Raw genomic sequence first — 12969 nt, 5'->3', positions numbered from 1 at the left:
ATATATATCTGAATTGCTTTATGAATCTCGAATCAGGCAAAGAGTTCTCAACATGGTTAATTTTTTTTTTTTAGTATCCGCCACAATGAATGATATTTTTATAAAAATTAAATGTGACCCAGGTATCAGTGTTGTTAAAAAGCCCTACATTGGGTTGATTTTTTAAAACGGTTCGATCAGGATTTTTAGCTAAAATAATATTCTGTAAGCATCGTGATTTGGCAAATAGATGTCCAAGCATTTCTGCGGCTATGTATAAAATCTTTTTTTTTTGCTTACATAATGTTTAATTTGGTAATTTAAAATCGACCTCAATCGGCCTTTTTAACAAACACTATCAGGTTATATATACTAATATACAAAATAGATGAACCTTAATATTTTTACGAAATACAAAAGTGAAGTAGTGTGGTTAAACTACTATACTTTAGTCAACTGTAAAAACAACGTAGCTATGTATTTAACCAAAAATATTCAAAATCAATCTTCAAGTTGAGACTCAAAGCTTAATTCAATATTTTAAGTTAAATGCTTGACTTAGCCACAATAGAGATGGGCAAAGTCTAAACTGAAGCAACCTTTTTTTTTAAAAAAAATATTCTTTGAAATTATATATAATAAAATTACTATTAGAAATTCCACATAATATTTATTGATTTTAAAAACTGGAATGAGTTTTTCCTCAAAAAAATAATTTTTTTTTTTAAAAAATTTCTTTTTTTTTTATTTAAATAAAAAAAAAACTTGCGTAAATTTTATCCTTGGGAAGAAAAAAAAGAAAAAAAAATTTAATTATAAAATAATATCAAAAAATTTTTTTTTTACGAGCCATCTTAATTTAAAAACATAACGTAAATTAAGATTTTAATTTTGAAAGAATTTTTGTTAACTGATATTATATAGAATTGTAACTATCAGAGACCTGCAGAGGTACAATTTGCACGGTCCGGCCCGGCTTTTTTTATAGACAAAATTTCCAGGCCCGGCTCGGATTTTTTCAAAATATATTATATTATTTTGTATTTTTTTTTTTTTTTTAGCTAATAATGGCGATTTCAAAAATTTGGTTATAAAATATACGGCCCGGCCCTTTTAATTATAAATAACTAGGATAAAAAGAAAAAAAAAATTCTAAAATAAAAACGCCTTAAAAATTTTAATAGAGTCTATTAATAGTTAGCTTGTTATTTATAGTTACGGTTTGGTGAAGTTTCGTTTACTTTGAATTTATAGCGGTTATGGCTCTGTTACGATCCGGGCCTCCCCAAAAAAGTTAGAATAGTCATGGTCCGGATATGCCCCGGTTGCTAATTATAAAGGATTATTCTAGCCTTGATTTTATTTACAGTAAAATAATATATCGGGGGGATAGTTACACGCGAAACTGAAAGTTAAGGCGGAATTGAAATTGATAAGATAATCCGATTAATTTTATAATTCTATTAATAGTAAGGAAAATAAACCTTTTCACGACGATTTAACTCAACAAAAATTTTTTTTTTAAAGTTTATTTAAAAAAAAATAATAAATAAACATTTTTATTTTTCTCTTTAATTCAACATTTGCAACACTTTTAACGAAAAATCAGTTCGAAGTATATTAAGACTTGTATTAGTTTACTTCTTTAACGCTTTAAGAGATAAAACTTTCAACTTTTACCCTTTAAAAATTGAAAGAGAGGTGAAAGTAAGTAGAACGAGGAATTATAATGAAGATAGATTATTCAAAAAATTAGACGAAACAATTTTTGATAGGCCAATTTTCTTTAAAAAAAATAAGAATAAATTCGCTTTATCTTTTATGAATATAATATGACTAATTAAACCCATATATCACTATAGATAGCAAAAAAAAACAAACAATAAATCATATCCCTTTTTCGTGTGATAGAAAGGTGACAAAATTTCAGCACATACATTTTTTTGGTATGATAAAATAATGTGGCTAGCTTCACCTTAATAATATTTTCTGAAAATTTTGTTGAGTAATGTCTAGTTCATTTATAAAGTTCTCCATTTATAAATAAAAAAATTTACAATATTTATAATATTTACCTATGCTTAAAGGTTAAAAGAGATTTAATTTGACAATATATTATATTGATTTATAATATAAGAATTTTTTTTGTTAATTAAGAAAGTTAAATTATTTAAAAAAAAATATAGTAAAAGGTATCATGTAAGAATGTATTGAATTTGTTGAGATAGGTTAAAATAAATTTTGAAGCGAAAAATATTTGAAAGATAAATTTAAATATAATTTTTAATTTTTTTTTTTTCCATTTGAAAAATATATTTCTTTTTATGAAATGGAAAATTATTAAATTATCATTTTTTTTTTGCAAAAAAATAAATAAAATTAAAAACAAAATCAGGTTATATTTCTTAATGGAGATTCGTATTAAATTATTTCCTAATCATTACTCATTGATTATTTTTTAAAAAAATAATAATTATATTCCGGGTCTATGGACATTATATGATCCAAATCAAATTACTTCTAATTAAAAGGTCTATATTATTTAATGTATGAAATAATATTAACAACAAAAAAATCTTAATAAGCGTTTAAAAGAGATGTCATACAACCTATTATTTCCCTTATTGTATATTATTTCCAAATTTGTCTACAAACCAAAATTAACGCGTACATATCATATCGCCTACAATCATGCTTCGTTCGCCATACGGTACTTAGTACTTTTGACCTTGATATTTTTAATCAAGGACCCCTTTTCTTTAATCGTAAATTCCGTCATAGAAGATGATTACATAGTTAAAACAACGAAAGGCAAAGTGCAAGGTGTTAAACAACTGACCTCAACGCTCAATCCAGTTATAGCATACTTAGGCGTGCCTTACGCTACACCTCCCCTGGGAGATCTAAGATTTAGACATCCCTTACCCATATCACCCTGGGTTGGCACCCTGAATGCCACAAAATATCCCAATTCGTGCTATCAAATATTCGACACACTATTCGGTAACTTCAGCGGCTCACAAATGTGGAACCCAAACACCCCCTTGAGCGAAGATTGTCTCTACCTCAACTTATGGGTACCTTATGGCAGCGATGCTCTATCCAGGCCCAGTAAACCAATGGCAGTGATGGTATGGATATTTGGGGGCGGATTTTACAGCGGGACCTCGTCCTTAGACGTATATGATGGTAGAATTTTGGCATCTTCCAATGATGTAATTGTGGCCAACTTTAATTATAGGGTTGGTTCCTTGGGATATCTATACCTTGGACGTCCAGAAGTTGCAGGAAACGCCGGGCTTTTCGACCAGAGATTGGCCATGCAATGGATTCACGATAATATAGCTGAGTTTGGGGGAGATCCTCATAGGATAACCCTATTCGGCGAAAGCGCCGGGGCCTCGAGCGTAGATATGCACATGATTTCACCCGGAAGTTGGAGATACTTCGAGAGAGCTATACTAGAAAGCGGGACATCTACAAACTATTGGGCTACAGTGACACCACAAGAGGCCGTTAAAAGAGGTTTTATTTCTAAAAAGATTCAATGATGTATATCTTTGCTCATATATATTTTATTAATGCTAATAATACGCAGGTCTGGCCAGCCAGGGTGGGTAAAAAAAAATTTGGGCGGAGGAATTTGTGTAAAAGTCAAATATTTTAAGGGACATGATCTTCCCACAAAAAGAGAAAATTAATTAAGTAAGGATTAAAATATATCAATTTCATTTTTTTTTTAGCTGATGCCTTATCAAAAAAAAAATTTATTTAAGAATTTTTTCTTATATGAAAGTTTTTTTTTTAAACTCGGGTACCTAATTTAAAATTTTTTTTACTTGACAGGTCGTACAAAATAACTTAATGGACTGGGCCGGAAAACCGACATAAAACTCTTAACAGATCGTGCTAAACTCTAATTGTATTTAACCAGGAAATGGTGTCATTAATGTTTTAATTTCTAGCAATTTATGAACAAAAAGGGATCATTACAAAGTTGAAGATAAAAAATAAAATATAGTTTTTTAAAAAAAATTATTATGCAGGTCTAAGATTAGCCGAAGGACTTGATTGCCCTTTTAAGACAGACACCCTTCAAGCTACCATCGAGTGTCTGAGATCGGCAGATCCCTGGGACATTGTCACGCACGATTGGGTCACAACGGAGTATATGAAATTTCCGTTCGTGCCCGTCGTGGACGGTGTTTGGTTCGAGGAGAGCCCTCAGGCGTTGTTACAAAAGAAAAAATTCAAAAAAACTAGCGTACTGATCGGCACGAATGGCGAAGAAGGCACTTACTTCAATATTTATCAGTTACCGAACTTATTTTTACCTCTGGATAAGAAAGTCATCTTGGAAAAATCTCAATTCGCCAAATCGCTCACGGACTTGTTCCCTCAATTCAACCAAATAGGCCACAAGGCTATTCTGTACGAGTACACGAATTGGGAAGACGCGAACAATAATCTGAATGTACTTGACGCTTTCGATAAAAGCGTCGGGGATTTTTATTTCACGTGCGGTGTCAACCAAATGGCGTACGCCTACGCCAAAACTGGGATAAACGTTTTCAAATATTACTTTTCGCACCGATCTTCTCAAAACCCGTGGCCAACCTGGATGGGAGTCATGCATGCCGATGAGATTAATTACATTTTTGGGGAACCCTTGGTTCCTGGCAAAGGTTACAAGCCAGAGGAAATCGAACTCAGTCGTAATATGATGAAATTTTGGACCAATTTCGCGAAAACTGGGTATAAAATAGAAAGATTTATACAAATTTAATGAATCTCAATTTAATGAAAAAGTTTATAAAAAATTAATTTGTAGTAGTATACATTTTTATGATATAATTTAGTTATTTTAATAACATACTTTCGCAAATTTGTCAACTTTCGTAAATATCATTTTAAACTAATTTTCCCCAACTATCCCCCTTCCCTTCTACCTCAAAATTGAATACAATGTGTCTATAGTTAGCAGGCTAATTTGGCTAAATCTAGTGGCGCGTGCCGGAGAAAGTTCTTTAACATTAAGGCGTTTTAATTTTTATTAGTTACTTGAGCTGATATATTTGTAAGAAAAACCCCGAGGCCAAACTGATTATTTTTTATTAGAAACTCTGATTATCCTATTTTAGCCCGCTAAAATAGGCTCAAACAGTTAAAAATACAGTAATTACCCAACTATAAATGTGCCATTATTAACCATATTAAAAAATATATATAAAATAATGATTTGCTTTTTTTTTTCAAAAAACACCAAAAAATGTAATCCAGCCAAAATTCTAGTTCTTCAAAGAGGGAACCTTAATATATCCCTTAAAATTATGTTGATAAAAAAAATCGCCTAAAAAAAATTCCTCACTCTTTCTTACGAAAATTCTGGCAGTAGTGGAAAGGCAGCTATATTAATGAGAGGCCTTGAATGGGCCCGTAGGCGCACCAAGACATTCTGAAAAGGCTCAGTCTGGCCCTAGACCTTTATTTTAATTATCTAATGGGATTTTTAAAAATAAGATACATAATTTTTTTTAATTAGTTACATTCATTGTTATGTAACTTAGTATATCTTTTAAAAATGATATCGTAACTGGTTATTTTCGAAATGTATTTACAAATTACTCCAATCTCTTATTTAAAAAAAAAATTTAACAAGTAAATATAGCATTTTTCTTTTTAAAAATTATAATCTAGTAATCCAAATATTAATGAAGATGGGAAATGGTCCGAAATTCAATGGCCTCTTCACACTACACAAAACAGAGAATTCTTAAGACTATCAGTCGATTCCCATGATATAGGCAAGGGTCCTAGAACTAAACAATGCGCCTTTTGGCAAGAATTTATTCCGGATCTTATGACGGCAACAGGTTTATTACTTAAATGAAATATTTCATCTATATAATAACAGAGGATGTTTTAATAATGCTTTATTATTATAATGGAGTTGCTAAGCTCTCAGCATTCAGCCGTATTAAAAAAAACTTTTTATTCAAATGCAAAATAATTTTTTTCTTTATAGATAGCCCCCCTGTCTAGTTAAACGGGGATGCCTCCATATAATATAATTTAAAGGAGATAAGATGTGGCTCTTTGGGAGGGGTTATGAGTCGATAGTGGGAGATGGAGATAAATTTAGGGGTGTTGTATCAAAATAATTTTTCTCAGATACTAGCTACGTCCAGTGTCTACATGACAGGATTTTCCCTGGATGCAAACCCTCCCTCTATAACCTATATCTACTACCCTAAAAAAATTTCTTATCCTTCCGCGGCGATATTTTCACATTATTAACTATACTTTTTAAAATTATAATGAAAATGTAAAAGAGTAATTTTTTAAAACATGAATTCAATTTAAAAAAATTACCTCATTTACAATGAATGCATTATTAAATGTATTATATGGATGAATGAGTTTGCTGAGAATGTCTAACCCTTTTAAATTTAGTAGAAAGTTTTATTTTGAAAATAATGTCTATGATTTATATGTAATATATAGGTTTGGTCGATGTTTAGCAACATCATTTTAATAATAGGTCTATAAAAGTATTAATTTTTACACCGACTCATTTTGTCCTAATTCAACTAAAAATTTGATAACCCCCGGAATAAATTTATCCTACCCCTAGCATGAAAGTTTCATCTGCTGAATCCTATCAGCAATATAAGATTTGCAATCTAATTTTTACCCATTAAATGTCTATCCCCTACCCTTACTCAAAAAATGGAAGCAATCTGTTCCTACCCCCCCCCCCCCCCTCTTCACCTCACTCATTTAGTATCTGGCTACCTCATTAGGAAAAATATACTATTAATAGTGATCACCATATTTTATCTCATCTTATAACATTATTTTTTCTTTTAAACTCATAACACAACGTGCAGAGGACCTGAGCGACACCGAAATTCAATGGAAATCGCAGTTTAATGATTGGAAAACCAAATACATTGTGGATTGGAAATTACAATTCGATAAATACGTTACCCGTCAAAATACAAAATATGAAAATTGCGCCATAACCAATAAGATATAAATATGGGCAAAAATATATTTAGTGTTATCTTAATTTATACATTGTATAATTAGCTAATTTATATTATTTACCAATGTATATAAATGTATTATTATAACAGTAATATCTATATTTATTTGAGTGACGAAATCAGGTATTTATTAATAAATAAATGTTGTGTACATGTAATATAACATTTGATTTGCTAGCACATTAACTGTATAAATATTAGGTATATCACTACCGAAAATTTATCTACCCACTATAATAATGTTAATAATGTTAATAATCAAATATTTGAAATGATCAGAAAGTGGTCATAGAATATAATTATTTTGGTAAGGCAATGTTATTTTTAAAAGCGGGTCCTGCTGCATCATATTATCTAATAAATATTTTGTTTCATGACAAAGAATATTCTTATTTTCTTCTTGAGTAAGACCCTTACCGCAGAAACATTCCTTCAGACTTGATTTAGCCCAGCATCGTCTCGCCATTCCATGTAGAACGTCCCAACTTAACAAAGAGACCGCTCTCTGCCTGGCCCCATCACTGCCATCCAATACTAAACCGAATCCATTGTTAATAGACCTTCCCCAACCTACTCCTCCTCCGTTGTGTATAGCTACCCAGGTGGCCCCTCTTGAGACGTTCCCCAAAGCATTTTGAACCGACATGTCACTGCAAAAAGATGAGCCATCATAAATATCAGATGTTTCTCTAAATGGACTATCGGCTCCTGATACATCATGATGATCCCTACTGACTACCACTGGACCTTTAAGGATACCCGATTTGACGGCATCGTTAAATGCACAGGCCAAATCAGTCCGACCTCTACTATCGGAGTATAATATTCTTGCTTTAGTTCCGACGGTCAAATAAGAACAAGGATGAGAGGCCGCATGCTTGATCCAATTTAAGTTATCCTCATATAGTTGTAAAATTTTTGCCCTCGTCAATAACTTTGTGGACAAGTCATTGAATGCAGACACGTGATTCTCTTCTAAGGAGTATATGTTTAAAAGATTTTCCAATATAAATATAGCGATCCTATCAGTTTCGATTAAATCTGAATCCAAGCCACTAGTACAAATCCAGCGAAAAGGACCGAATCCTAAGGCAAAGACTTCTCCCATTATATCTTGTACATAAGAAGGATAACGAAATTTAGATTTATCGCTAGGACTATATATATCGGCTCCTAGTTTCGAAGCCTCGATGAGGAAAGCGTTTCCGTAATCCCAAAATACCATACCAGTTCTCTTAACAATACTGTTTATAGAGCAAACTTGTAGGCATAAGCTTTCTTTAACAGCCATCTTAAACGTATCAGGATGGCGCATCATCATTTCCTTTGATTCAGATATGCTATACCCACATGGGTAGTATCCCCCATTATATGGATTATGAAGAGAGGTTTGATCGGATCCTAAATCTACCAACTTCTCTTTAGTCTTTTCGTAATCACATTCAATAGCTTTCCTAAGAAATTGGGTGAATTAATTTGAATTAAATTTGAATTATACCATAAATCCACTATATTTCCCTGGTACGCTATACTAACACATTCCTTATGAGACCTAGCTTTCCTTATCCTTTCTATGCATATTCCCAAGTCTTCAATCACTTCGTCGACCCACCCCTGTTGGAGCCTCTTATCAATTGTTTTTGAGCAGATCTAAATTGGCGAATGAAAAATTTAAAATTGAAATGTGTGTATATATATATCCTTAAAATTTACTTCCGCTATAACTCCAATGCATCCTACTATTTTTGTCGCTTTCGCTTGAGCGCCACTCATTCCACCTAAACCGGATGATACGAAAACCTACGAAGAGAAAAATAATAGTTACCGACTTCTTAATTTACACATTATTTCCTTCACTTTTAAAAATTTAATTTGCTAAATGAACTATTTTTTTTTTGCTTTTAGGACTATTTAAAAGACAATTTAGATCTAAAAAAATATTTAAATTTATGTTATCTAGATAATGCACAGTTTTAAAATAATTAGTTTCATATATAAATTATTTGATTTTCCCTGAGACCTGCAAAGGTGCCATTTGCACGGCCTGGCCCGGATTTTTTGAAAATATATTATATTTATTTTTAATTTTTATAGTTAAATGGCGATTTAAACTATTTGGTTTTAAAATATTCGGCCCGGCCCAGGTATAGTTAAAAAATTTAAAATACGGGCTCGGTCCGTGCATCCGGGTCGAGCCTGCAAGACTCTAGTTCTTTTTCAATAAGAATTTGGAATTAAGAAAAAATTCAGCTTAGTTTTTTTTTCGAATAGAATCTACGACCTATATTTGAGTTTATTCCAACCTAATTTGTAAACGGCTCGCTCTGAGCCGTTTCTAACAACCTATCTCCCTACTTCACCCTTATCTAAGCTATCCGCCCAAGTATTTAGGATAAAACATTTGCTTCATGCTAGTAATTTGATTGAACCCTAACTATAAAACTAACTAAACTATTTAATTTAAATTTTACAAGTATGCAAAACCTGATACAAAAATTGCGCATTTCGATTAAAAATTAGGCAAATAATTTGTTCTCATTTTTAAATTATCCATTTAAAAAAAATATCGTTTTTACTTTCCCGGCCAATTCCGATGTATTAAAATATTTTCTAGCCACATTACGAAGAGTGATAACCGTCCCGTGAATGATACCTTGTGGACCGATATAGCAAAAGCTTCCAGCTGTCATTTGTCCATACATGGTTACACCCAAGGCGAATAATTTATCGTAAGTGTCAGGGTTCGAATAATTAGGCACCATCATCCCGTTCGATATTATCATTCGGGGATGGTATTCGGAGTTTCGATGTAACTCCCTGCCAGCATCACCAGAGCCATTCATGTACGAATCATAAATAGGTCGATTTGGAAACAGGCCTAATGGATGCCCGGAATACATGATTAGAGTTTGATTATCCACCATTTCCGCCAGATATTTCATGGTGAGTAAAAACTGATTATTGAGTAATAATATAATATATTATCTGTAATAAAATATGTAATAAAATAAATTAAAGTTTTGTATAAACTTGAGCCCAATTCGAAAAAACTTGACCGTTTGAGCCGTAAGTCACGAGTTCGTGGGGATATTGAGCGATATTCGGGTCCAAATTATTCATAATCATCAACATGATAGCTTTACAATCGATCAAATTTCCGGGATATTCATTGATTGGATAGGCCCTATAAAATATGTAATTTTTATCTCATAACTGTAATTTCATGTAAATAAGATCATTTTAAAAGGCTTATTTTTAACATCCTTAAAAAATGATACTTTACAAAGCTTTAAAATAATGTAGATCAACTGGGATTGGTTTAGACTGCCCCAAAATTTGAAAAAGAACAAAATTGGATGCATCATTTAGAAAATAGAACTGGACTAGATTCCATTTGATTTCTAAAGATTTGAGCTCAGCTGTGATTTTTACATCCTTCGAAATGATATTTATTTTACAGGATAGAAATGATACTTTGCAAAGGTTTAAAATAATGTAGATTAACTGGAACCGGTTTAGACTACCCCATAATCTGAACTAAAACAAAGTCGGATGAATCATTTAGAAAATAGAACAGGATTAGATTCCATTCGATTTTCTAAGATTGGGGATCAGTTTTTCATTTAAAAAAAATTATATATGTTAAATTTAGATATAACAAGAGATTTATTTTACTTCATTCCCAAGTGTGGCCTAAATCTATACATGTATATATGACCATACGAAATGAGTTCTTCTTTAAATTCCGGACCCAATATAGAATGCGTTATAGGAGGGAAGTATCGCAATGCATTAGAAACCGCTTGCTAAGATTTTTTTTTGTAGAATTATTTTATATGACATTTCGCTGGATGCAAAGAAGATAATGGAGATTGAAATTGTGATTTAAAATATGAGTGAATATTAATGATTTAGTATAATTTAAAATTTTTAATATTCCTCAATTTATAATTCTAACATTTGGTATAAAATTGAACTAGTATTAAATTAGAACCCACAAGTTTCTATTCGCCTAAATAAGTTTATTTTTTTTGGGAAGGGGGGGGGGTGTTTAGGTTGGGTACCAGTTTTAAAAGAAAGAATTCTAGATTTGGTTCAAGAAGTCCCTGTTAGTTTAGGCCCAGTGCTAGTGTTATTAAATTACCCAAAAAACTTGGCATAAGATTCGAAATTTAGTTAATAGATGTCTATGAGCAAAATCTTAAGACTTGCATAACTTTTATTCTGGAAAAAATATTGAGTTAACAGTTTATAAAAATCGGCTCAAATCGAGCTGTTTAACAACACAGGTCCAGTGCCCCTGCGACTAAATATAGTTTCTGTTTGAGAAAAACGTATCCCTTTTTATTGTTCAGAAAAAAAAGCCTAAATGATAAGAGCTAATTAGGGCTGACAAATGTAGATACCCAACTTAAACTTTGAATTTTTCTTTTTAAAAAAAAATCTAAATAGCTGCCTGAATAGAGATACTTAGACAAAGATTAATAAATTATATAACCTAGCCTAAAAATATTTTGTAAAATTTAAGATTTTTGGGACCCTAAGTCTAAACTATGAAATCGAGAAAACTTTATGAGACGAATCATGGTGTAACTTTTTTTTATTTTTTTTTAAATTGGAAGAGAAATAATTGAAAGTAGAGCTCTACATCGGAATTGTGCGCTAGCAATGCGAGCCGGCAAGATGTATGGTTATCCTGATCCAATCCGAGTTAAAAATTATTGAACTGGAATAAAAGAGTTTTTTTTTTAAGGAAATCGGGGAAAAAAATATGTAAAAAAAACATGTGTATAAAAGTCTTAAAGGAAAAATGGAATAATTTTCTAACTAATAAAATACTTAGAAATCAACGTCCAACCCGGAGACTGGACATGATTACAAGGCTCTAATTATAGTTATATTAAAAATAACGTGAAAAACACTATGGGATTTATACGAACCCCATACCATAATCTCATAATAAAATTGTTGTCAAACGGCTCGATTTGAGCCGATTTTTAAAACCGGCAAACTCAATATTTTTTAGTTAGAAAAATAATTGCCTAAAATTTCGAGTTTTCGCTAATAGATGTCCAAACCTTTACACCATTTATGATTTAAATTCTCGGACTTGCCTATTATTTTTCTGGATGAAATATTGAGTTAGTTACTTCAAGGTACAAATAATCATATAATAGAATTTTCAAACGATAAATAATGATATACAAAATAAAAGCATTTTCAAAATTATGATAAATAATTTGAAGGTTGGTGTCTCATGCAGGGATACCCCCAGCTCTAAGTTCCAAAAAAAATAATAACAGTTAAACTCACAAGAAACCAAAAAATTAGCTATTAAAAACAATCTACAATAGGAAATACCTAGAGAGTTTAAAGTAATTATACATTTTAAAATTCTTTTTGGGGGTAGTACTCAACCTTAACATAATAGGCTTTCTAAGGTTAATCTAAGTTACCAACAATGTTTGTTTTAAAAATAAATTTTTATTTTATTACCTTTCTGTCTTGTTCGTTCAGATCGTTGTTTTTAAAAGGTGCATGGATTACGGAATCATCTATCGGTCTAAACTGAGGAAGTGGATCCACTGGAATACCTTGGCATATTTTATCTAAAGAATCTAATAAATTCATTCTTTGAATGAGATAAAATCAAAAAAAAATTCTTTCTTATTATATTTAAATAAAAAAAAGGAAGATAATGATTTGTTAAATTTCAAATCACATGCCTTTTTTTTTCCTCATTGAAATTTTATATATATATATTTTTTTTCTATTTTTCTGCTTTTATTCTTCTATTTATTTATTTTTTTCCGTTGTAATTCTTCTATTTATGATGATGAATGGCTAGCGAATGAAGAATTATATTTAATATTTAAGATTAAGATGATATGATGTTACATATAAATGATGGTAAATTAATTAATATTTGTTTTTACAGAAA

At 31.0% G+C, this 12969-nt stretch overlaps 2 protein-coding genes across 2 annotated transcripts; one reads left to right on the top strand and one right to left on the bottom strand.

The window, feature by feature from the left end:
* Positions 1-2512: 2512 nt before the first annotated feature.
* Positions 2513-7158, top strand: LOC135931144 (acetylcholinesterase-like). Its single transcript, XM_065468046.1, has 4 exons — positions 2513-3504; positions 4026-4734; positions 5677-5852; positions 6870-7158. Exons 1-4 carry the CDS (start codon positions 2577-2579, stop codon positions 7016-7018), a joined length of 1962 nt encoding a protein of 653 aa, XP_065324118.1. The 5' UTR covers positions 2513-2576; the 3' UTR covers positions 7019-7158.
* Positions 7149-12718, bottom strand: LOC135931143 (urocanate hydratase-like). The gene is made up of 7 exons (XM_065468044.1): positions 12525-12718; positions 10704-10834; positions 10059-10212; positions 9605-9982; positions 8742-8828; positions 8527-8678; positions 7149-8482 (listed from the first exon to the last, which is right to left on the bottom strand). The coding sequence occupies exons 1-7, from the start codon at positions 12657-12659 to the stop codon at positions 7315-7317; spliced, it is 2205 nt and encodes a 734-aa protein (XP_065324116.1). The 5' UTR covers positions 12660-12718; the 3' UTR covers positions 7149-7314.
* Positions 12719-12969: the final 251 nt, after the last annotated feature.

This window comes from Gordionus sp. m RMFG-2023, chromosome 1, assembly GCF_954871325.1.
Source record: "Gordionus sp. m RMFG-2023 chromosome 1, tfGorSpeb1-WG-v2, whole genome shotgun sequence".
Lineage (NCBI taxonomy): Eukaryota > Metazoa > Nematomorpha > Gordioida > Chordodea > Parachordodidae > Gordionus > Gordionus sp. m RMFG-2023.
Note: the sequence above shows the minus strand (reverse complement) of the source record. Positions and strands in the feature narration are given on the sequence as shown.

Excerpts from the sequence above, each read along its gene's own strand:
- LOC135931144 (XM_065468046.1), top strand. The coding sequence starts at position 2,577 with ATGTCATACAACCTATTATTTCCCTTATTGTATATTATTTCCAAATTT. Across the intron at positions 3,505-4,025 it reads ACAAGAGGCCGTTAAAAGAG|GTCTAAGATTAGCCGAAGGA; the intron begins GTTTTATTTCTA and ends ATTATTATGCAG. Across the intron at positions 5,853-6,869 it reads GGATCTTATGACGGCAACAG|AGGACCTGAGCGACACCGAA; the intron begins GTTTATTACTTA and ends CACAACGTGCAG.
- LOC135931143 (XM_065468044.1), bottom strand. The coding sequence starts at position 12,659 with ATGAATTTATTAGATTCTTTAGATAAAATATGCCAAGGTATTCCAGTG. Across the intron at positions 10,835-12,524 it reads TGAACGAACAAGACAGAAAG|CAAGCGGTTTCTAATGCATT; the intron begins GTAATAAAATAA and ends AAAAAATCTTAG. Across the intron at positions 8,679-8,741 it reads GCATTGGAGTTATAGCGGAA|ATCTGCTCAAAAACAATTGA; the intron begins GTAAATTTTAAG and ends TCGCCAATTTAG.